The sequence below is a fragment of the Carassius gibelio genome, chromosome A3, assembly GCF_023724105.1.
Source record: "Carassius gibelio isolate Cgi1373 ecotype wild population from Czech Republic chromosome A3, carGib1.2-hapl.c, whole genome shotgun sequence".
In the NCBI taxonomy this organism is placed as follows: domain Eukaryota; kingdom Metazoa; phylum Chordata; class Actinopteri; order Cypriniformes; family Cyprinidae; genus Carassius; species Carassius gibelio.
In genome coordinates, this window is record NC_068373.1 from 31,837,537 (window position 1) to 31,862,043 (window position 24,507).

General features: G+C 40.0%; 1 protein-coding gene across 1 annotated transcript in view; it reads left to right on the forward strand.

The window, feature by feature from the left end:
- LOC127942480 (uncharacterized) overlaps positions 1–24,507 on the forward strand; it is a 130,618-nt gene that overhangs the window by 53,644 nt on the left and 52,467 nt on the right. The window contains exon 6 of the mRNA XM_052538199.1: positions 11,388–11,480. Coding sequence (XP_052394159.1) covers positions 11,388–11,480 — 93 coding nt within the window. The remainder of the gene's footprint in view (positions 1–11,387; positions 11,481–24,507) is intronic.

The window sequence follows — 24,507 nt, forward strand, 5'->3', positions numbered from 1 at the left end:
ATAAAGAGGTGCAAAAAATGATAGGCTGTTCAGCTAAAATGATCTCCAATGCCTTAAAATGGAGAGCAAAACCAGAGAGACGTGGAAGAAAACGGAAGACAACCATCAAAATGGATAGAAGAATAACCAGAATGGCAAAGGCTCAGCCAATGATCACCTCCAGGATGATCAAAGACAGTCTGGAGTTACCTGTAAGTACTGTGACAGTTAGAAGACGTCTGTGTGAAGCTAATCTATTTCCAAGAATCCCCCGCAAAGTCCCTCTGTTAAAAAAAAGGCATGTGCAGAAGAGGTTACAATTTGCCAAAGAACACATCAACTGGCCTAAAGAGAAATGGAGGAATATTTTGTGGACTGATGAGAGTAAAATTGTTCTTTTTGGGTCCAAGGGCCACAGGCAGTTTGTGAGACGACCCCCAAACTCTGAATTCAAGCCACAGTACACAGTGAAGACAGTGAAGCATGGAGGTGCAAGCATCATGATATGGGCATGTTTCTCCTACTATGGTGTTGGGCCTATTTATCGCATACCAGGGATCATGGATCAGTTTGCATATGTTAAAATACTTGAAGAGGTCATGTTGCCCTATGCTGAAGAGGACATGCCCTTGAAATGGTTGTTTCAACAAGACAATGACCCAAAACACACTAGTAAACGGGCAAAGTCTTGGTTCCAAACCAACAAAATTAATGTTTTTTAATTTGGCCAGCCCAATCTCCAGACCTTAATCCAATTGAGAACTTGTGGGGTGATATCAAAAATGCTGTTTCTGAAGCAAAACCAAGAAATGTGAATGAATTGTGGAATGTTGTTAAAGAATCATGGAGTGGAATAAAAGCTGAGAGGTGCCACAAGTTGGTTGACTCCATGCCACACAGATGTCAAGCAGTTTTAAAAAACTGTGGTCATACAACTAAATATTAGTTTAGTGATTCACAGGATTGCTAAATCCCAGAAAAAAAAATGTTTGTACAAAATAGTTTTGAGTTTGTACAGTCAAAGGTAGACACTGCTATTTTTTTGAACACACCCCTTTCAACTAATTGCCAAATTGCACAGCCTTAAGAGCGTGCATATCATGAATGCTGGGTCTTGTTTGTTTTCTGACAATCTACTGAACCTACTGGTAACTTGTTTGCCACGTAGCAATAAAAAATATACTAAAAACCTTGATTATTCTGGTTAGTCACATTGTACTGCTATTATTTTGAACAATACTGTATATTGTTATTGAAACTTCATAATGTTTCACTTGATTATACATTAAATCAGGAATTATAGTTTGGAAAAAGTCTTTGGAAAAAGTTTAACTAGTAAAATGTTTACACGTTATGTTAAAACTACTACAAGTATATAAATAAATAAAAAGAGATTTACTCATGTTTATGATGTCTGCTGAATAAAGTGCTTCATTGTTTTTTTTTTTCTGAGGAAATCCATTTCTCAAATCCTCAACCACATCACATCTTTTTGGGGTGATTTATGTCTTATTCCTCTCATCGCGAATCAAACAGTAAAATAAAAGAACTTGAAGAACAGTCTGGCTGTGTTGTCTTATGTGTGGGCGTATTCAAGCCGCGTGCTTCAGTTTGAATCTGAATAGCCAGCCTTATCTCACAATCAAAACGTACATATTTAGACATAATTTAAAACTGTCCAATACGTATGTGCCTTTACGTATTTACAGTATCATTTACGTATTATCTGGACGTAATTACAGGTTTGATACGTATCTAAATTTACGTAAAAACAACCTCAATTACGTACAGATGTGTTCTCTGACCAGTCAGCTATTCTTAAAAATTTGCTCATGAAGCTGCTTTTCAATGCTTATCTGATTAATTTTTTTTATATTTACGTATATTTTCCCTTTTTATGATTTTTTTTTGATAAATGTAAGATCCCTATACCCCATCCGAACTTAAACCTACCCATTTTATACAGAATGTTAAAAGAATAAAACATAATAAAACACAATTTTAGTAAAAATATAACATTAAAATGTTATTTTGTGCCACTAACGTTAATCCTACATCTACCCCTAAACCTACCCATAACCATTTCTTAAAACTACATAACGTTACTGTTATAAATAAACAAATAACAGACAAACAAACGTAATGCTAATCATTTATTTTTTGCGAAAATATCAAAAATGGTACCAAAAGTAGTTCAAATGATAATGAGTTCCAGTCGCAGTCCTCTCTGGAGGTAATAGTTTTTATAAGGTACAGAGCAGAATTTAATTTATTAATCCGTGAAATTATGTATCTGTCTTCTCTCTGTGAAGGCGCACTGGCGCAGTACTGATTTCAAATGTCTATCAACTGAAACACGACATGTCACAACCTGTGACGAATTATGTGAGAACCAATGAGCGTTCGATATCAGTGCCGGAAACCAAGTCATGGAGCACTGGCGCTATTTTCAAATTCGATTCATAACGAGCGCAGGCTTGGACTGTGACGGTCTCTGTTGCTGAGAATGAAGATGAAGATCTAATGATAAAGGGTTGAATTTGGAGATGTTCCTTGCAAACATCTGGATTCTAAAGATATGCAGTACAGCAAACAAATAAAATGGATGTGATTTGTAATTTTGATTTTTTATGCTGTGCTTTTGTGTATCTATGGTTGTATTGTCAGTCATTGGATAGGAGAAAATCGCACAGCAAAATATTACAAAATGGTTAAACAATTACATAAATTGTATTCATTTTAAGGTTTCAAAGTGTAGTCTCGTTTAACATTATGTAATCCCCCGAAATGAGTTCGCAGCATGCACAGAAATGTTATTTCCTATTAAGTAGATGAGTAAACTGCTTTCAATAAATTCAATAAAAACATGTATTGATATGACAATTAAATACAACAGATTTAAATCATTAAAGCCACGATTTTAATATTAATACATGGGAATTCATATACATTCACACTTTACGTTAGATTATTTATGTTTTTTTAGCTGCTAACACGTAAGTATTTGTAAGTTTGACTGCTATAAACACGTCAGAATTGTATGTTTTTATGTGCATGAAAACGTAAGTAAATGTACGTGTGGTAGAACCACAATTAACGTAAAAATACACACGTATTCTCATGAGATCACGTTGCAACAGCGCGTTCAGCGCGGGGGCGTGGTCATATTAGATATAATGAAGGGAGACGTGAAAAACGGACATCACGTTTTTATATGGATTACTTTATCACAGAATATCTGTTTTCGGCGACACTTGATTAGTTTAAAAGTAGACATGTCAAGCTTTCTATAGATATCTCTCATGTCTCTTCGTTGAGTATTCACGGAGTTACAGTTCATTTTAATGACGTGTTTGTAAATGAAGATCAGCGCAGACAAAGGCTGCAGACAGCACACCTTGTTTGTTATCTTTATTTTATAAGTGCACAAAGTTTTGTTGTTACTATGTCTGTATCCAAAAAAAAGTAGACCCTTTACAGATTCGATTGATGTATTGCTCTTATCTTTACGATCAAAACTGAAAGTGAAATTTAAGTTATTTTCGGGGTTATCAGGAGAAAATGACTCATAACGCGTATCCGCGTTAATCGACTCCAGAGGGTTAATTAGCACTAATACATGGCTAATATCCTAGTAACATGCATGCTAATAAGCAACTGATAAGTGTTACCTATTCTAAAGTGTTACCAATATCATTAACAATACTGATTCCATACTACTGTATTTTGTTCTTAATCCAGACTGAAAAATATCCATTTATTATTCTCCATCAAAAAACTTTTTTCCAAACTCTTATTCATAAAAGGCAATTTTGAAGGCCTAAAACTTTTGAAATCCTGTTGATCCAGATTTAATAATTGTGAACTTAAACCCTAATGGCCCAATGCCATAAAATAAAATACTGTTAATAATCATTAAAATACTAGGACCTATAGTATCTACATCAGGGGTGTCCAGACTTGGTCGGCTCTGCATTTAACCCCTCAAAGTGAACACACACACGCACACACACATACACGCACCGGGAAACACATCAGGAACAGTGGGCATCCATTTTTGCTGTGGCGCCCTGGGAGCAGTTTGGGGTTCGATTATTGCTGAATTTGTGAGAATTATGAAGCTTTTACAGCTTTTTCATAATTTAATAAAAATTATCTAAAAATATAATAAGGTACTTACATTTTGTCTTTAAGCCACTTAAGCTCAGCATTCTGACAAACCTGGCTAAGATTCCATTTAATATTTTAACCATGGTTTGCTTTTTGACTTCTCATTTTAAAAGATGCAACATTATCAAAGATCTCTGAACAAACAAGATAAAAATAATTTAACAGTTTATCAGGTCCTGTAGCAGGCAACGTTGTAGACTCAACAGGAAGCGATAACTCAAAAATACTATGCATTCCATTAGTTTTGTGAATTTGTAGGTTTCATCGGACCACAAATAAACATAGAGCTGAGTATCATTAGCATAACAGTGAAAGATAACACCATGTTGCTTGATGATATCTTTCAAGGGTAACATGTAAAGTGTGGAAAGCAATGGTCCAAGTACTGAGCCTTTCAGTTATATAATTAAGCCCCATTTGTCGTGATACTCTCTTTTTATTATTATTTTCCTGCTTTGGGGAAATATATATATATTTTTAATTAACAGTGAATATATAAATGAGAGATGTGCCCGGAGCTGTATACTGTATTCAGAAGGCACAGATAATGGCCTTCAAAACAAATAATTATGCTGAGTAATAGAAAAAATAAAAATATTCAACTGACATAGTGCTTGCTGGACAGCAGGTGAAGTGGTGATTGCACAATATTATGTGTAAACTCTATGAATGAAAAGACTGCAAATCAAAGCCGCACTGCCAGCTCCCTGCGTCTCTTAGAAATTTTAGCTTTGCAAGAGCAGGTCTAATATCACCTATAATAGTACATCATACACGCGTTCTACTATTTGATATGAATGTTTAATTATTTAAACCTTGTAAAATATGCTTTTATGTAGGCCTGTTCTTTATAGATAATTTGTTCAGATTTGCATTTGTATGCATAGTAAATGTTTTAGCAATATTCCACCAATGGATATTTTGTTTCAACTTCCATGTTCCACTTTAAGGGTCTTTTCACATATAGTTAATTTTAAAAGAACCAAACCAAGTTCACTTAAAGGGAACCAGAAAGTGAACCAGCTGAAAGTGACCTGTCATTTATAGGTCGTTTGTGCAAGCATTTATTACGCCCTATATTTACGTTTTAAAGTTAAGCGCCCTCTAGCGGTCGTAAAAATAATGACAGTATCACGTTGCGTCTGTCGTCATGAATTGACGAATAACGTAATTACCAATCAAAACGCATGTTTATTTAAATGCAATGTGTTGGCGTTTTACACCGATCTCACAATATTTCCTACATATTTTACTAGGTGGCTTATTCGTTCGAATGACCCCACCTAACCCCACCCCTAAACCTAACCCTCACAGAAATCATGCTAAATTATGATTTATTGAGCATATACATTTTCGTGCACGTCCGTTCCCTGGGATCGAACCCATGATAGCATGATTACATATCAAGGTATAACGCAATAATCTACTAACTGAGCTACACGAAACGCAAACCAGAGGGCAAATAAAAGAGTACAAAAAATTTATATGAAAATGACCTTTTGCCGATAGGGGCGCAATTGTAGTATACGCTCTAATGGGTCGTATTTCAGGGATTTGGACAAACGACCTATACAAGCGTATTGGTTGGAGGACAGGTTGGTCATTTTGGTGTTCACAAAATAGTGGACTTAAAAGTTTTTTTTTTTCAAGTAAGTTAAGAAGCTTTCTTGTTCACACCATAGCTTCATAAGAACTCGGACCCCAGATTTCTGTATTTTCAGTAACACTGCTGCATCTCTCCAGTTGCAAAAAATACAGAAAAAAATAAGAAGTGGGTAACTGTTCAATTTATCACATCACATTATTGGCTGAACCTAATCAACCTCATTTGATACTATAATCTTCATGTTTGCTGTACATGTTTTGTAGCTCAAAAAATAATGATAATAACACCTCACAATAAGGTTAAATTAATAACCATTGGTTATAATTTTAGGTATCATGAATTAACAGCATTTATATCAGGGGTGTGTAATGAAGCATGTATCTGTATCTGTAACAATCTCAAAATTATTTGTAAAACTGGTAAACACAGTACAACACAGTAAAAATTATTTCTAAACACAATGGCTGTTTCCAAAATCCCCTATACCCCTAAATTGGGTACTGTTTGAGGGGACAGCCAAATGTAGTGGTTTCCGAAACCTAAGTGGACATTATCATGTATAACCGATGTTTGCTCAACTAAGTTTATCAGCTAGAGAATACCCATAAAGCACTGTGAAAGTCGCATGCTGAACAAATTCCTGCATATCACTAGAAGATGGAGCCCACAGCTGAATGATTCATAAATTCCTTTTTCAAACCGCTGGTAAAACATACAGTATAATATCATACAGGTATAAGTTCCTTTTTAATTGATTATTAAAATGTTTAATTAAGGTTTATACATAGTTTAAATCACTGAGTTCAAGTTAAATATTTTCATCACTACCGAATTGATAAACAACAAGCAAAAACTATGCAAACTATGCAAAGCACCACAGCTAATTAAGTGAATGTTTTTCTATATAAAATGGAACAACATAGAATATCAATGTAAGTTGTAGTCAGTGTGTCAGCAGATACATGTAAGTGTGTAACAAGTATGAAGACAGTAATCCAACCAAACACAGTCCATGGATCCTCCAAGAACAACAACGGAGATGGATCAATGGCTGATTTCCCATATCCCTCAAATCTCATCAGTCCTCCGGTAGCCTCATGAGTAACCGAAGGTACGGCACAAACAAAGACAGCTGAAGCTAGGCTCAAGCCCAGCCCGTGCTCAAACACCCCACAGGCCATCTCTGTCCCAGTCTTTTATAGAGTACCATGATTACCTTCAATTGTGCAACCATTCCCCTCAGCCAAATCACATGTAACTCAGAAATAACCAGTTAATCGCTGGAACTGTCACACAAGATATCGTAATTTAATGAACTCCTCCTCTCCTTTTTCTTCTTCTTTTGGCTTCTCCCGATTATGGGTCACCACAGCGGATCATCTGTTTCCATTTTGCTCCGTCCTCTGCAACTTCCTCTGTCATACCAACTATACCAACTATATCACCACATCCATGAACCTACACTTTGGTCTTCCTTTTCTCCTCCTGCACGGTGGCTCCATCCTCAAAACTCTTCTCCCAACATACCCTGCATCACTCCTCTGCACATGCCCAAACCATCTTAGTCTTGGCTCCCTCACTTTGTCTACAATCTGCGCTGTCCTTCTAATCTGCTAATTTCTGATCCGGTCCATTCTTCTCACTCTCAAAATTGCAGCATCTCCAACTCTGCCACCTCCAGCTCCTTCTCCTGTCTTTTTGTCAGTGCCACCATCTCCAAGCCATACAACATAGCTGGTCTCACTGCCATCTTGTAAATGTTCCCTTTTCACTCTTGAAGGTAGCCTTCTATCTCAAATCAGTCCTGACACTCTCCTCTATCCAATACACCCTGCCCACACTGTCTTCTTTACATTTATCTACCACACTCTCCATTACTTTGGACAATGGACCTCAAGTTTTTAAACTTATCCACCTTCACCACTTCTGCTTCTAGTGATTATTCCACTATGCTGCCTTCTCTCCCATTAATGCACGTGTAATCTGTCTTGCTCCTACTGAATTTTATTCCCCTTCTCTCGGGTACATACCTCCACCTCTCCAAACTCACCTCAAACTGTTCCCTACTTTCACTACAAATCACAATACCATCCGTGAACATCATAGTCCATGGGGGTTGCTGCCTTATCCCATCCGTCAGCCTGTCCATCACCATTGCAAACAAGAAAGGGCTAAGAGCCGATCTTTGATGCAATCCCACCTTTACCTTGAACCAGTCCGTCATTCCTATTGCACACCTCACTGCTGTCACGCTGTCCTTGTAATGTGGGAGCCGATGAGACGTGTGGATCCATGTGCAGGCTTTTATTATACAGTGACGTGGTCATAACAGGCATGGGTCAAATAATGGCAAACAGGTATATAGAGGGCAAGACACAAAATTAATCCAGAAACAGGCGGAGGTAAATTGACGGCAAGTGTAATCTAACAGGGCAAGGCAAAGAGAGCTAATCCAAGTACACAGGCAGGAATCAGGGAACAGGTAACAATGAGACAAGACTAGACTAAGAAAACACAATATGGCTTTGTCTCACAGCTAACACTGGGAGAGTGAGAAATGTAGAACAATACTTGAGACCAGACAGAAAACAAACTTGGTAAGTAGCTAGCACCAGGAGAGTTATAAACACTAAACAATACTCGATCAGGTAAATGTGATTGGTGCAATGGAGCATGGAAAATGTAGTCCAGGGTGTACTGTGTAGTGTGAGAGTCTGTGTTGTGGATGAAGACCTCTGGTGGTGAATTAATGGAATTTCAATGACCAGATCATGACATAGCCCACAAACATGCATTGCAGCACTTTCTGGCCTTATCTATGCTTCTCAAACAACAATGCATCTGTGGTGCTCTTTCCTGACATGAACCCATACTGCTGCTCACACCTCTCCTCTCAGTCTAGCTTCCACTACTCTTTCATATATCTTCATGGTCTGGCTGATCAACCTTGTACCCTTGTAGTTCTGCCTACTTTCTTCATTTCTCTGATTATCCCAATTCTTTTTTGCTAACTTCTTCCTCTTTATGCTTTCCCGTGCTTCCCCATTCTACCTCTTTGTCTTTCTACCTCTGTCCAGATATCATACCAAGTACCTTCCTAGCTGTCTTCCTCACCACTTCAGCTGTGGTTGTCCAGTTGTTCAGTATCTCTTCACTGCCAGTCTCGCCTCCTCCCTGAATTTCATGCAACAGTCTTCCTCCTTCAACTTCCACCATTTTATTACTCTCTTCCTCCTCTTCACCTTCAATTTCATCCTACAAACCACCATCAGAAGCTGTCCAGCCACTGGGGTTGCATAAGCCAATGCCCTTTCAGTGCCAGTGCCAAAATTGTGAAAAAAAAAAAAAAAAAAAAACCTTTAGAAAGTATGCATAATATTTTTGTGCTAAACTTTTGAGAGCATTATATACTAAGTCACATTGAATGAAAATCCTTTTAACATCCCCTACGAAAAATAAGTTTATTCAAGTGTGCTATTAATATACTTCTTTTAAACTAAAACAAAAGGAAAGTATGGTTTTTGTTTACTTTTTAGGTACTTCTCAGAAATGGGCTTTATGTACTCCTCAAAATTATACTTAAAATGACATTTAAGTATACTTGACTTATACTTACAAAAATTCTAAATATATTTGAGCTATTCTCCTAGAATTTGTTTTTTCATTAGTATATGGTAGAGGGCGCTAGTTATATACTAGAAAGTGGGACAATCTAGTATACTACTTTTTGATAAGGGATAGCAATATTTTTTCTTCATGAATTTGAGAGAACTTTACCACAGAGTTTACCAAAGTTATTACTCTGCTCATTCCGTGGAAAGGAAAGGAAAGGAAAGGAAAGGAAAGGAAAGGAAAGGAAAGGACAGGACAGGACAGGACAGGACAGGACAGGACACGACACGACACGACAGGACACGACAGGACACGACGTGTGGCCAAGTATGGTGACCCATACTTGGAATTTGTGCTCTGCATTTCACCCATCCAAGTGCACACACACAGTAGTGAGTAGTAAACACACATGCACACACACACACAACCAGAGCAGTGGGCAGCAGATTTTTGTCTGCTGCGGGGCTATACGGTTGCTAGAAACAGTTTTTATATTTGTTTGGTTAGCTATTAAATGTTAAAACTCAATTCAATATTATGTGTACAGTTTATGTACAGTATGTTATGACATCCTGGTATCGCGGACTCGCCCTCTCATTTCATACAAATGCAGCTGCTGCCATTTTGCAACAACAGTTTTGTACATTGCAATGGATTATAAGATAACTAACAAACTGGTAAGAATTTAAAACAGTTTAAAGGGGGGGGGGGGTGAAATGCTCGTTTTCACTCAATATCCTGTTAATCTTGAGTACCTATAGAGTAGTACTGCATCCTTAACTCCAAAAAGTCTTTAGTTTTATTATATTCATAAGAGAAAGATAGTCTGTACCGATTTTTCCCGGAAAAACACGACCGGCTGGAGGCGTGACGTGTGGGCGGAGCTAAAGAATCACGAGCGCCAGTAGGCTTTTGCGTTGAGAGCATGTGGAAGCTGTGACATTACCGTGAGGGAAAAACCATCATCCAAAACAAACCATGGCTTACAGTCAGATTCAGCCGTTTATTTATGATCCAGAATCAGATCCCGAGGCTGAAACTGAACGAGAGCAGCAGCAGCAACGGCTCGCTCCGAGCGGGGCTCGAACCCGGGTCTCCGGCATGGGAGGCGGACGCACTAACAAGGAGGCAGAGATATTTTAAGCAGTTTTACTCACCGCCTGCTATTCCACCACACGATCGTGACCCTTTTTCGTTGGGATTGCATCCTCCTTAAGAAATAAACGATAATACGCAAATCCGTCGTCAAACTGGGCCTTGTTTGTAAAACAAGCATCTTCGAAATGCAGGGAACAAACAAAAACACTTGCACAACTCCGTTGATGCTCTGTAAAAATAAAGTCCATCCACTGGTCCCTTAATGCTGTTTCTCTTTTGGTAATCTGTGCAGGGTTGTCTTGCCCTGGCAACCAAAAACACACTTCTTTTGTGACATTTCGCGACGCTCTCGCTCTGATCAGTGAGTGTCTGTGCTCTCAGTGCTCTGCTATATGGGAGCGCGCACTCTTCCGGCAGACGTGCCCTTAGGACCCATATAAGGAAATTCCGCTCCATCTAACGTCACACAGAACCATACTCGAAAAAAACTTTCCGAAACTTGTGACAAACCGGAAGGAGTATTTTGGGAACAAAAATACTCCTTCAAACGTACAACTTAATTTTTGAAACTTTGTCCATGTTTAGCATGGGAATCCAACTCTTTAACAGTGTAAAAAACTCAGTATGCATGAAATAGCATTTCACCCCCCCTTTAATATTAAATCAGTATATTTTATAATTTATGTTGTAAAATGTGTAATAAGTTGTATGACTGACTTCTAGTTTGAACATGCTGCTTGCTAGAAACTGCTTTCTTCACAGAAGCTTTGCATTTAGATTTTCACCCGGTTGTCCCTGCAGAATAACCCCCTTTTTAGGTGATAAAGACTCCTCATGTCAGGGTCCTGATCACCCTGTATATTTTCCATTACTTAAGATAACATGCTTTAATGTTTATTCATTCGTTCATTTATTTTTGCAGGATTTCTGTACGAGACAGTCTCTTGCTGTGCTCTGTATATCCAGAGACCTCTGATGTTGATTTATGTAGCACCATATTTAGAGCACATGCCAGGTTTGTATTTTTAATTTCAGATTTTAATCTTCAGCCATGAATTTAAAAATTTAAATGAGTGATTTGTATTAATGAATGTTCAAAATGTGGATTTTTAAAAATAATTTATGTGTTCTTATACATAGTGGCAGAGGCTATTTTGCAATAGGTGTAATTTAAAGTAAGTAAAAATAGCATTATTCCGCATTAAATATAAATAGTAGTAAGATTCTATTTGCTATGATATTTATACTGTTTTGTGGTGGGTACTTTGATATTACATTTACATTTACATTTAATCATTTAGCAGACGCTTTTATCCAAAGCGACTTACAAATGAGAGCAATAGAAGCAGTCAGGTCAACAAGAGAACAACAACAGTATACAAGTGCCATGACAAGTCTCAGTTAGTCTAGTATAGAACGCATAGCCAGGATTTTTTTTTTTTTTTTTTTTTTAATTAAATGAACAAAGACAAGAAAAGGAAAAGTACTGGTGTTAGTAGGTTAAGTGCAGGCGAAAAAGATGAGTCTTTAGACGTTTCTTGAAAATGAGTAAAGACTCAGCTGTACGAATTGGGATTGGGAGGTCATTACACCAGCTGGGCACAGTCCAGGAAAAGGTCCGTGAGAGTGATTTTGAATTTATTTGGGATGGCACCACAAGGCGTTGTTCACTTGCAGAGCGCAAACTTCTGGTGGGCACATAGGATTTAACCAGTGAGTTTAGGTAAGTTGGTGCCGTGCCAGTGGTCGTCTTGTAGGCAAGCATCAGTACCTTGAATTTGATGCGAGCAGCTACTGGTAGCCAGTGTAACCTGATGAGGAGAGGAGTAACATGAGCTTTTTTGGCTCATTGAAGACAACCCTCGCTGCTGCATTCTGGATCATTTGCAGAGGCTTGACAGTACATGCAGGAAGGCCCGCCAGGAGAGCATTACAATAGTCCAGTCTGGAGAGAACAAGAGCTTGGACAAGAAGTTGGGTTGCTTGCTCTGACAGGAAGGGTCTAATCTTCCTAATGTTGTATAAGGCAAACCTGCAGGACCGGGTCGTTGTAGCAATGTGGTCAGTGAAGCTTAATTGATGATCCATCACAACACCTAGGTTTCTGGCTGTCTTCGAAGGAGTTATGGTTGACGAGCCCAGCTGTATAGAGAAGTTGTGATGAATCAATGGGTTAGCTGGAATCACCAGGAGTTCAGTCTTTGTAAGGTTAAGCTGAAGGTGATGGTCATTCATCCAGCTTGAAATGTCACTCAGACAGGCTGAAATGCAAGCAGCTACCGTCGGGTCATCTGGCTGGAATGAGAAGTAGAGTTGGGTGTCATCAGCATAGCAGTGATAAGAAAAGCCATGCTTCTGAATGACAGATCCTAAAGATGTCATGTAGATGGAGAAGAGAAGTGGTCCAAGTACTGAGCCTTGAGGAACCCCAGTAGCAAGGTGGTGTGACTTTGAAACATCACCCCTCCAAGACACACTGAAGGATCTGTCAGAGAGGTAGGACTTAACCCACAGGAGAGCAGTTCCAGAGATGCCCATCTTTCTGAGGGTGGACAGGAGAATCTGGTGATTAACAGTGTCAAAAGCAGCAGACAGGTCCAGCAAAATGAGTAACGAGGATTTTGAAGCTGCTCTTGCTAGTCGCAGGGCTTCAGTAACCGAGAGCAGAGCAGTCTCAGTTGAGTGGCCACTTTTGAAGCCAGATTGGTTGCTGTCCAGGAGGTTGTTCTGTCCAAGGAACATAGAAAGCTGGTTGAACACAGCTCGCTCAAGTGTCTTTGCAATGAATGGAAGAAGGGATACCGGTCTGTAGTTTTCGAGAAGCGCTGGATTTAGAGATGGTTTCTTGAGCAGTGGGCTTACCCGAGCCTGCTTGAATGCTAAGGGAAATGTTCCAGAGTGAAGAGAGGAGTTGATAATGTGAGTAAGTGAAGGTATGACTGAAGAAGAGATCGCTTGAAGAGGTGAGTGGGGATTGGATCAAGTGGACAAGTAGTAGGATGATTGGACAGGAGAATTTTGGAGACGTCCATCTCTGAGAGTGGGGAGAAGGAGGATAAAGAGTGTGCATCGGTCATTGTGAAGTTGTCCTCGGTCTGCGGTGTGGAGAATTGGTCACTGATGAATCTTGTCTTATTTGTGAAGAAAGCTGCAAAGTCGTCCGCTGTAAGAGTCGATGGAGGAGGCGGAGGCGGCGGATTAAGAAGAGAAGAGAAAGTCTTGAAGAGTGTCCGAGCGTCACTGCAGCTGTTAATTTTGTTGTGGTAGTAGGATGTTTTAGCTGTGAAGACATTTGCAGAGAAGGAAGAGAGGAGAAATTGATACACACTGAGGTCCGTAGAGTTTTTTGATTTCTGCCATTTCCTCTCTGCAGCCCTTAGTTTAGAGCGATGTTCACGGAGAACCTCGGACAGCCAGGGGGCAGATGGGGCAGTGCGTGCTGGTCTAGACAACAGTGGGCAAAAGTTGTCCAAGCAAGATGTTAAAGTGGAGCAAAGAGTGTCCGTAGCACTGTTCGTGTCCAGAGCAGAAAACTGAGAGAGTTGTGGAAGAGAGGATGAAACCACAGCAGATAGGCGAGATGGAGAGAGTGAGCGTAGGTTCCGTCGAAAGGTGACCTGCGTTGGAGTGTGTGCCACTTCAGGAGTAAGTGCTAGGTTAGCATTAATGAGGAAGTGATCAGAGGTGTGCAGTGGAGCAACTGAAGAGGTGTCCACAGAGCAACAGCGTGTGTAGATGAGGTCCAGTTGGTTGCCCGATTTGTGAGTTGCTGTAGTAGACACTAGCTTGAGATCAAATGAGGTGAGCAGAGTTTTGAAGCCAGCAGCCTGGGGTTTATCTAGGTGGATGTTGAAGTCACCAAGCAGTACCAGAGGAGTACCATCTTCAGGAAAGTTTGATAGCAGCACATCCAACTCCTCCAAGAAGTTTCCCAGTTGACCTGGGGGACGATAAATGACCACAAAGTGGATTTTAACAGGGTGGGTTACAGTAATGGCATGTGATTCAAATGAACCAGTACCTGTAGGTGATGGCTGAAGATCAAATTTCCAATCTTTGGATATAAGGAGACCCGTACCTCCACCCCTCCCAGTGGTACGAGGAGTGTGGGAACAAGTGAAATTAGTGGAGAGGGCTGCAGGGGTGGCAGTATCTTCAGGTTTGATCCAAGTCTCTGTCAGTGCCATGAGGTTGAGACCGGAATGAGTATTAACACCTTTAACTTTATTATTTATTATTCTCAGGTTAGGTAAAGTAAGTCGAGTCTCACAATTTGCTCAAAGCCTTAAGACACTAGAAATCAGAGCCTTAGTAGGCAGTTTTTGTATTTATTATCATATTTCTTTGATATTATACAACAATGCTTAAAAATATAATGTAAATAGTGGAAGATACCTCAGTGAAATGTAGTACATTATAAACCAGTATTCAATAATAACAAAATATTCAGTGAACATTGATGAGCCAATGCATTATGAATAGTCACAGATGAAGCAAATATTATTGATCATCTCCTAACTAGGCCTGGGTAGATTAAATGTTAAGTAATCAGATGCCCACAGTGCCATGCTTACAAGTCCCTGAGTAGTGTGTATGACTTCAGCACAACTACGGCAATAAGATGGAGGAACCAGAAGCAGTACAAATATCGAGGTCATAGAATCTGATGAAAGTGAGCGGCGTAGACCAACCCACAGCGTTACATATATCCTGCATAGCCACACCCAAGGCCGCCACACTTCGGGTGGAGTGAGCCTTGCCCCCTAAAGGTAAGGGGAAGGCCAGAGGACTCATATGACATAGTACTGGCATAACCGATCCACAGACTGAGGGTCTGCTTAGTGACGGGCAGACCCCTCTTGGAAGGACCATATTTAACAATTTAACAATTTCTGCTGGTCAGGCTACCAAAAGGGAGGAGGACAGAAAGCCTGAAGTACGATGGGCCAGAGGAAGGAACTTTAGGGACATATCCTGGCCTAGGGAAAAGAAAAGCTTAACACCCGGGCGGGGGTGGAATATTGTGCCATCCACCTGTGAGAGAAAATCTCTCCTGACGGGAACCTGCCAAGGAGAGCCATCGAGAAGGGAAATCAGGTCTGAGTTCCATACTCGGCCTGGCCAGAACAGGGCTACTGGCAGCAGATGGACCCCTTCCACTCTCCAGAACTCCTGGGAGCAGAGCAATCATGGAAAGGCTTACAGACGAGTCGAGTCCTCTGCCATGTCTGTACCATGAAATCCAGCCCAGTGTAGCTAGATGAGTCAGAGTCAAGTCAGGTCAAATCACCTTTATTTATATAGCACTTTAAACAAAATACATTGCATCAAAACAACTGAACAACATTCATTAAGAAAACAGTGTGTCAATAATGTAAAGTGACAGTTAAAGGTAGTTCATCATTGAATTAAGTGATGTCATCTCTGTTCAGTCTGTGCATTTATTTGCAATCAAGTCAACGATATCGCTGTAGATGAAGTGACTCCAACTAAGCAAGCCAGAGGCGACAGCAGCAAGGAACCGAAACTCCATCGGTGACAGAATGGAGAAAAAAAAACTTGGGAGAAACCAGGCTCAGTTCGGGGGCCAGTTCTCCTCTGACCAGACAAAACCAGTAGTTCAATTCCAAGCTGCACCAAAGTCAGATGGTGCTGAAGAATCATCTGTTTCCTGTGGTCTTGTCCTGGTGGTCATCTGAGACAAGGTCTTTACAGGGGAACTGTATCTGGGGCTCTAGTTGTCCTGGTCTCTGCTGTCTTTCAGGGATGTAGAGGTACCTTCTAGCAGGGGTGGTAAAAGTACTCAAAAGTTATACTCAAGTAAAAGTAGATGTATCTAAATAAAAAATTACTCCAGTAAAAGTAGAAAGTCCTCCGTTCAAACAGCACTTGAGTAAAAGTACAAAAGTATCCGATTTAAAACATACTTAAGTACTGGAAGTAAAAAGTAAATATTCAAATTAACTGTAAATATCAATAATTAAGCAGATCAGTTGTTTTGGGAGTGATATGCAGTGTTTTATAATTGAACAAATTATGAGATTAGATACTTTAGAATTTGTTAGATTCTATAGACATGTTCCATAACATCATAGCTGCATCAAACAGAAGATACAAGGTAAGACTGTTTCAGAATATCAATGAGGAAGAACCACCTCTTAGTTCTCCAAAAAAATTTAGGGGCTAAATATCACGTTATTGGTATTGTCGCTTCGACCTGCGGACATGAAAAACAACCACAGACTTGGCAACACTGGTTGGCATATACTAAACAGAGCCATAATTCACTGACAATCTACACAAAATAGATTTTTTTTTCTCGATTTTGAAAGCGATTTTGTGTTAGCTGTCGGTGGACTACGGCTCTATGTAGTAACTGCCGCTCCACCTGAACCAGTGTTGCCACATCCGTGGTTGTTTTTCATGTCCGCCAGTCAAAGAAACCCCAATCCCAATAACTTGATATTTAGCGCCTAAAATGTGACTTTTACCAAGGCAAGCCTTCCAATAAACGTATATTTTAACCCCGGGAAGCAATTTTTATCGGGGAACCTCCTGGAAACGCGTTTTTGGCTAGTTTTGGACTAGTTTTGAGAACCAACTGGTCAGGATTGTTTGTGAAAACCTGGCAACCCTGATCTGAACGCATGTGCTGGAAATATATGCTACTAATTACAGGAGCATTACTGATGAGATGAGCATGAAAATCGCATTCGACACAGCCCTACTGAAATTTCATTCACCCATGGCAAGCAAAGAAGACATCTCAGTCAATAAGAATCTCCCTTGACTTCAGTGTATTCAAACATATCCTTGAGATATGGCCATGGTGATCCCTGTCGGGAGTCTCTGGATCATTGCGGGCAGCAAGAGCTGCACTATCACCTATTTTAGCGATCATCTTCCACCTCGAACTAACTGCTGCGTGAGCGTATGTTGGCAAAGAACTCGCGAAGCCGCGCATTCTTTTTTTCAAAAGAAAACCACATTTTTCATTGGTTTCTAAAATCAGTGTAATAAATACTTGCTGGGCATGGGTAAATGTATCGGAGTAAAAAGTAAACTTTGTCTTTAATAAAGTAGTGGAGTAAAAGTGAAAGTAGATGCAAATAAAACATACTCAAGTAAAGTACAGATCCCCCCAAAAAATACTTAAGTAATGTAGCAAAGTATTTTTACTTCGTTACTTACCACCACTGCTTTCTAGATGCCGATCCACCATCTGGTCTGGATATGTACTGGATCCGGGTGACTGCAGTGACCCTCTGATCTGGATGCAGACTGGATCTGGTGGCTACGGTAACCTCGGAATAAGAGAGAAACAGACCAATAATAGCATAGATGCCACTCTTCTAATGATGTAGCAAGTACATTGGGTGTTATGGGAAGTGTTCCCGGTTCCGGTTTACCTAATTAATGCAGCCTAAAAATCCTTTAACGGATTTGGATATTAAAAGCATATTAGTATGTTATGTGTAAGCCAGGTTAAAGAGGTTTGGGTCTTTAATCTAGATTTAAACTGCAAGAGTGTGTCTGCCTCCCGAACAATGTTAGGTAGGTTATTCCAGAGTTTTGGCACCAAATATGAAAAGAATCTGCTGCCCGCAGTTGATTTTGATATTCTAGGTGTTTTGAGAATGCAGCGGACGTGGAGGATTATAATGTAAAAGGAGCTCACTCGAATACTGAGGTGCTAAACCATTCAGGGCTTTATAAGTAATAAGCAATATTTTAAAATCTATACGATGTTTGATAGGGAACCAGTGCAGTGTTGACAGGACCAGGCTAATATGGTCATACTTCCTGGTTCTAGTAAGAAGTCTTGCTGCTGCATTTTGGACTAGCTGTAGTTTGTTTACTAAGCTTGCAGAACATCCACCCAATAAAGCATTACAATAATCTAACCTTGAGGTCATAAATGCATGGATGCATATTTCTGCATTTGATATTGAGAGCATAGGCCGTAATTTAGATATATTTTGGAGATGGAAAATGCAGTTTTACAAATGCTAGAAACTTGGCTTTCTAAGGAAAGATTGTGATCAAATAGCACACCTAGGTTCCTAACTGATGACGAAGAATTGACAGAGCAGCCATCAAGTCTTAGACAGTGTTCTAGGTTATAACATGAGTTTTTAGGTCCTATAATTAACACCTCTGTTTTTTTTTTCAGAATTTAGCAGTAAGAAATTACTCGTTATCCAGTTTTTTTATATCGACTATGCATTCCATTAGTTTTTCAAATTGGTGTGTTTCACCAGGCCGCGAAGAAATATAGAGCTAAGTATCATCAGCATAACAGTGAAAGCTAACACCATGTTTCCTGATGATATCTCCCAAGGGTAACATATAGAGCGTGAAGAGTAGCGGCCCTAGTACTGAGCATTGAGGTACTCCATACTGCACTTGTGATCGATATGATACCTCTTCATTCACTGCTACGAATTGATGGCAGTCATATAAGTATGATTTAAACCATGTTAATGCACTTCCATTAAGGTCAACAAAGTGTTCAAGTCTATGCAAAAGAATGTTGTGGTCAATTGTCTAATGCAGCACTAAGATCCAATAGAACTAATGGAGAGATACAACCATGATCAGATGATAAGAGCAGGTCATTTGTAACTCTAAGGAGAGCAGTCTCAGTACTATGATACGGTCTAAATCCTGACTGGAAATCCTCACATATGCCATTTTTCTCTAAGAAGGAATATAATTGTGAGGATACCACCTTTCCTAGTATCTTGGACAGAAAAGGGAGGTTTGAGATTGGTCTATAATTAACTAGTTATTTGGGGTCAAGTTGTGTTATTTTTTTTTTTTAATGAGAGGCTTAACAACAGCCAGTGTGAAGGTTTTGGGGACATATCCTAATAACAATGAGAAATTAATAATAGTCAGAAGAGGATCTATGACTTCTGGAAGCACTTCTTTTAGGAGCTTAGATGGTATAGGGTCTAACATATATGTTGTTGGTTTAGATGATTTAACAAGTTAATACAATTCTTCCTCTCCTATAGTAGAGAATGAGTGGAACTGTTCCCCATGGGGTGCGATACAAAATACCTCTAGTTTTGTTTTCCTCCAGCGGTGCCCCATTTTTCAGGCTGTTCTAATAATAAACTCTGTATGGTGCCCTGGTGTTCTGTATAAATCAGCCAGTACAAACATCACAAGGGATTTATCATTAACATTTGTTTGTCTGGATAATGTTATATGAAGCACAATTACTTCAAACAAGTTATACTTGAAGCCTGCCCTCTGAGAATTCCTGAAAACACTGCTATAAATTGAAGCAACACCTCGCCCTTTGCCTTTTAGACACGGCTCCTGTTTCACAACAGTAATCTTGGGGAATGGACTCATTTAAAATAATGTAACCAGGTTTCTGTCACACAGAGCACATCTAGATTTACAAAAAGTGTTTTCGTAGAAAGGGATCTGATATTCAATAAGCCAACCTTTATCATTTGTTTATCCGTATTGCATCTGTTTTTTTATTTGTTGAACCTCAATTAAATTGTTACTCTTAACTTGGTTTGGACGTTTTTTGTATTTTCTAGTTCGGGGAACAGACACAGTCTCTACAGTGTGATATCTAGGTGAAAGAGTCTCTATGTGCTGGGAATTAACTGACCTCTGTGACGTGAGGCAGCTAGCAGACGGTCGGTTTAGCCAGTCTGTCTGCTTCCTGACCTGGGCCCCAGTAATTCGAGTTTAAACTCTAAGACTATTTGCCATATTTCTAGAGAGAAGAGCGGCACCACCCCAGGAGGGATGAAGACCATCTCTTCTCAACAGGTCAGGTCTTCCCCAAAAGCTCGACCAATTGTCTATGAAACCTATGTTATTCTGCGGGCACCACTTAGACATCCAGCCATTGAGTGATAATCTGCTATGCATCTCGTCACCATGGTAAGCAGGGAGGGGACTAGAGCATATTACAGTGTCTGACATAATGCTTGCAAGTTCACACACCTCTTTAATGTTATTTTTTTCTGATCTCTGACTGGCGAAGTCGAACATCATTAGTGCCGGCATGAATAACAATCTTACTGTATTTACGTTTAGCATTAGCCAGCACTGTTAAATTTGCCAAGATGTCAGGCGCTCTCACTCCCAGTAAACATTTGACTATCGTGGCTGGTGTCTCTATATTTACATTATTTTCATAAAATAGAATCGCCAATAACTAGAGCACTTTCATCAGAGAGTACCAGCTTGTACAAGGGGCTAAAACGTAGACCTACCTGGTGGTTTATATATTTGACCATCAATGTGTTGTCGGTGCACACCAACAAATGGTGATCTCTTAGGTCTGGGAGAAAGTGTTTCAGTGCTCAAAATACGGCAAGCATCTTCAGGCAGTTGATATGCCACATGAGATTTACATTTACATTCATGCATTTAGCAGACCGTTTTATCCAAAGTGACTTACAGTGTATTCAGGCTAACACTTTTTACCTAACATAAATGGCAGCCACTCCATAGACCCGCTGGCAGGAGACATCTGTGCCTGCATCACGGTCAAATCCCACAAAACGCCCAGATAAGTGGTCCTCTGTAATGGAGAAAGCACACTTTTCTTTGCGTTTAGTCTTAACCCCAACTCTTTCATATGGGCGAGAATAACATCTCGAAGTCGAACCACGGTCTGCTCCGATTGAGCTACAATCAACCAATCGTTGATATAATTTAGTATGCAGATGCCTTGGAGTAGCAGTTGAGCCAGATGCACAGCCAGATTTCACACATCGTGAAAGTTTGGTGTGAGAGTGCGAGGCCGAATGGAAGAACCCGATAATGGTAAGCTTCTCCCTCAAAAGCAAACCTCAGAAACTTTCTGTGTTGATGAAGGATGGAGACATGGAAATATGCATCTTTTAGATCTATCGTGACAAACCAGTACTCGGACCTGATCTGAGATACAACCTGTTTGATAGTGAGCATCTTGAACTTAGTCACATGACTGAGTGATTCAACTGACACAGATCTAAAATCAGACACAGCCCCTTATCATTCTTTGGAACTATGAAGTAATGGCTGTAGGACCAAGATTATATTTAGAGAGGAGGGACCACCTAGATGGCCTCCTTCCTCAGCAGAGTAATTACTTCTTTTTCTAACACCGGAGCCTGCTCGGGACCCACCACAGTGTGAATGATCCTGTTGAAACAAGGTGGAGGAGAACCAAACTGAATTCTGTAACCTCGTTCTACAGTCTGCAGAACCCATCTTGAGATATTTAGCAGAAGCTTCAACGCTGCCAGAAAATCTACCAAGGGAATCAGTCTCTCAAGACTGACCTCAGGTGTAATAGGAGACCTTCTCAGACATAGCGAGCTTGCCAGATCCCCAATGTTTTCTGGTGGTCACTGAGACATGCGGTCGATAGAGGCTGCTGTGCCCTGAAGCACTGGCGGTGGTAGAGTTAATAGCTCGCCTCCTGAGGGCACTGAGGAGAGAAGTGCCCTCATGTAATGAGGTGTACACCACTCTTCCCCAACAGGGGCTGCCCTCTGAAACCCTTGGACAGAAATGTCAGGGCTAGCTGAAGACTTCTTAGCCAGGAAGTTGTTCCCGTCCGGCAGCCCCATGAACCAGAGAGTGGTGAGGCAAGAACTGCTGAAATGCAACTGCTTGTTTATGAGCCTCCTGAAACCTGTACGCAATGGAATTGATGGTGTCACCGAACAGGCTAGAAGCCACAAGCAGGGTGTTGAGGAGGAAACCCTGTTCTTCTCTTTAATTTCAGACAGGGTTAACCAAATATGCTTCTCCACGGCTACTAGGGCTGTCATAGAGTGTCCAATTGCTTTGACGGTCTCCTTTGTGTTGCGGAGAAACAAATCAGTGGTTCTGCAAAGTTCTTGACTCTTGATCTTCTGATTTTACTTCCTCACCCTCATCCAGCTCTTTCAGCAGGTCAGCCTGGTAAGCTTGCAAAACTTTCATTGTATGATGACAAGCACTAGCCTGACCTGCTGCAGTGTACCCTTTGCCCAACAGCGCTGATTTAGTGCGAAGCGGCTTGGTGGGCAGTGCCAGGGCTGTAAGAGATGTTGCCACACTGGGAGACAGATAACCCGCGAGTGTCTGTTCAACCTGGGGCATCACTCTATAACCATGCTCATTTAGTCCCGTGACATTTCAGTAATCAATACGAGAGGGACTAAAGATGTGGGCTGAATTTAGTCTTGGCCACGATCTCGACACCTGAGTCAGCATCATCTCTTTACAGCTGTTGGGTCATCTGAAGTCTTTCTATGAGGCTGGATCCATGCTAGAGCTGGAGTAATCTCTAGATACCTCTAGATGGGCATCCCGGAGTATGAACAGAAAGGCAGAGAGAAAAGAATTAGCGTAGATTCTGTTCATACCATTTTAAGCAAAAAAAAATATGTTTGTAACTTTTAACTGAATTAGCTCAGGAACAAGGGTGAGATTTGAGATTCATTATGCAAATGCTTGGCTGAAGAGATGTGTCTCAATACTATTCCAGAGTATAGGAGCCAGTATAGGACATTCTGTGTGCAGGTTTTTGGTCCAAAAGTAATACCTCAGTCTTCTTTACTGGTCATCCATTGTTTCATATCTTTAGCACATTCTGTTAACTTGGATAGTTTATAAATATCATCTGGTCTTGATGAAATATATTACTCAACATCATCAGCATAGCAGTGGAAACTAATTTCATATTTTATAATAATGTTGCTAAGTGGCAGCATGTATATTGAAAATAACAGAGGGCCTAACACGGATCCTTGCAAAACCCCATAATTTAATGATGTTAACTTGGATTTTTCCCCATTTAAGTAGGCAAAATTTCAATGGTCTTTTAAGTACTTTTAAATCTAAACCACTATAATGCTTTTTCCTAAATACCAGTACAATTGTATAGTCAGCCTAAGAGTATTGTCATGGTTTATAGTGTCGAATGCATCACTAACATCAAGTAAAACTAGTATTGAGACACATCCTTGGTCAGTAGCTCGAATTAAATCAGGTTTTGTTTTTGTTTAGTTTTTTTGCAGGAAGGAGTACAATTGAGTGGATACAACTTTTTCTAAAATTTTAGACATAAACAGAAGATTTGAAATGTAATTTCTGGTCTGGTCTGCAATTTGCCAATTCATTTGGATCAAGTTGTGGTTTCTTGATGAGAGGCTTAATAACTGGCATCTTAAAAGGTTTTGGAACATGACCTAGAGATAGAGATGAATTAATACATTTGAGAAGAGGCTCTTCTGCTTCAGGTAACATATCTTTCAGTAATTGAGTGGGAGTGGGATCTAGTAAACATGTTGGGTTAGATGTAATAATTTGTGTATTTAGTTCTCCTTGCCCTAAAATTGTAAAGCACTGTAATAGTTATTAATAACAGAGGCTGGATCATAAAATGCAGTCAAATGTTGTACAGTTACAATTTTATTTCTAATAGTTTTGATTTTCTCTGTGAAGAAGTTCATAAAGTCATAATTACTAAACTGTGATGGAATATTCAGCTCAGGTCTGTTTACTTGTTAGTCTATTGACTGTATTAAATAGATTCCTTGGATTGTTTTGGTTACTTTTTATGAGTTTGCAGAACTGCTCAGCCTTGGCTGCTTTTATTCGGGGAAAATTCTTTATCAAATGGACTACACATGCGCTACTATCAATGACGTTGGTAGAACAACAAAAACTGTGATTTGAGATTTGACTTACTAGTCATACTGTGCTTAGCATCTTGGAGATGTTTTCAGACAGAAGATCCGCTCCTGTTCTGCTGGGGTGCAGGCCATCAGCATGGAAGAGGCTAGGTCGCTCCCAGAAAAGATAATCGCTTCAAGTTATTAACAAAGAGCAGTTTCTGTTCATCACACCATGACATAAACCATTAATTGAGAACAAATAATCTACTAATCTACTGAACCTTTCATTTCCACATCGGTACATTGGAAGCGGTCCAGAAACGATGATCCATGTCGAGGGCGATGTGTTGCTCACCGTCTCGGTCAGGCTCCTGAAGTCCTGCTGCAGAACCTCTTATTGCCGCAGCC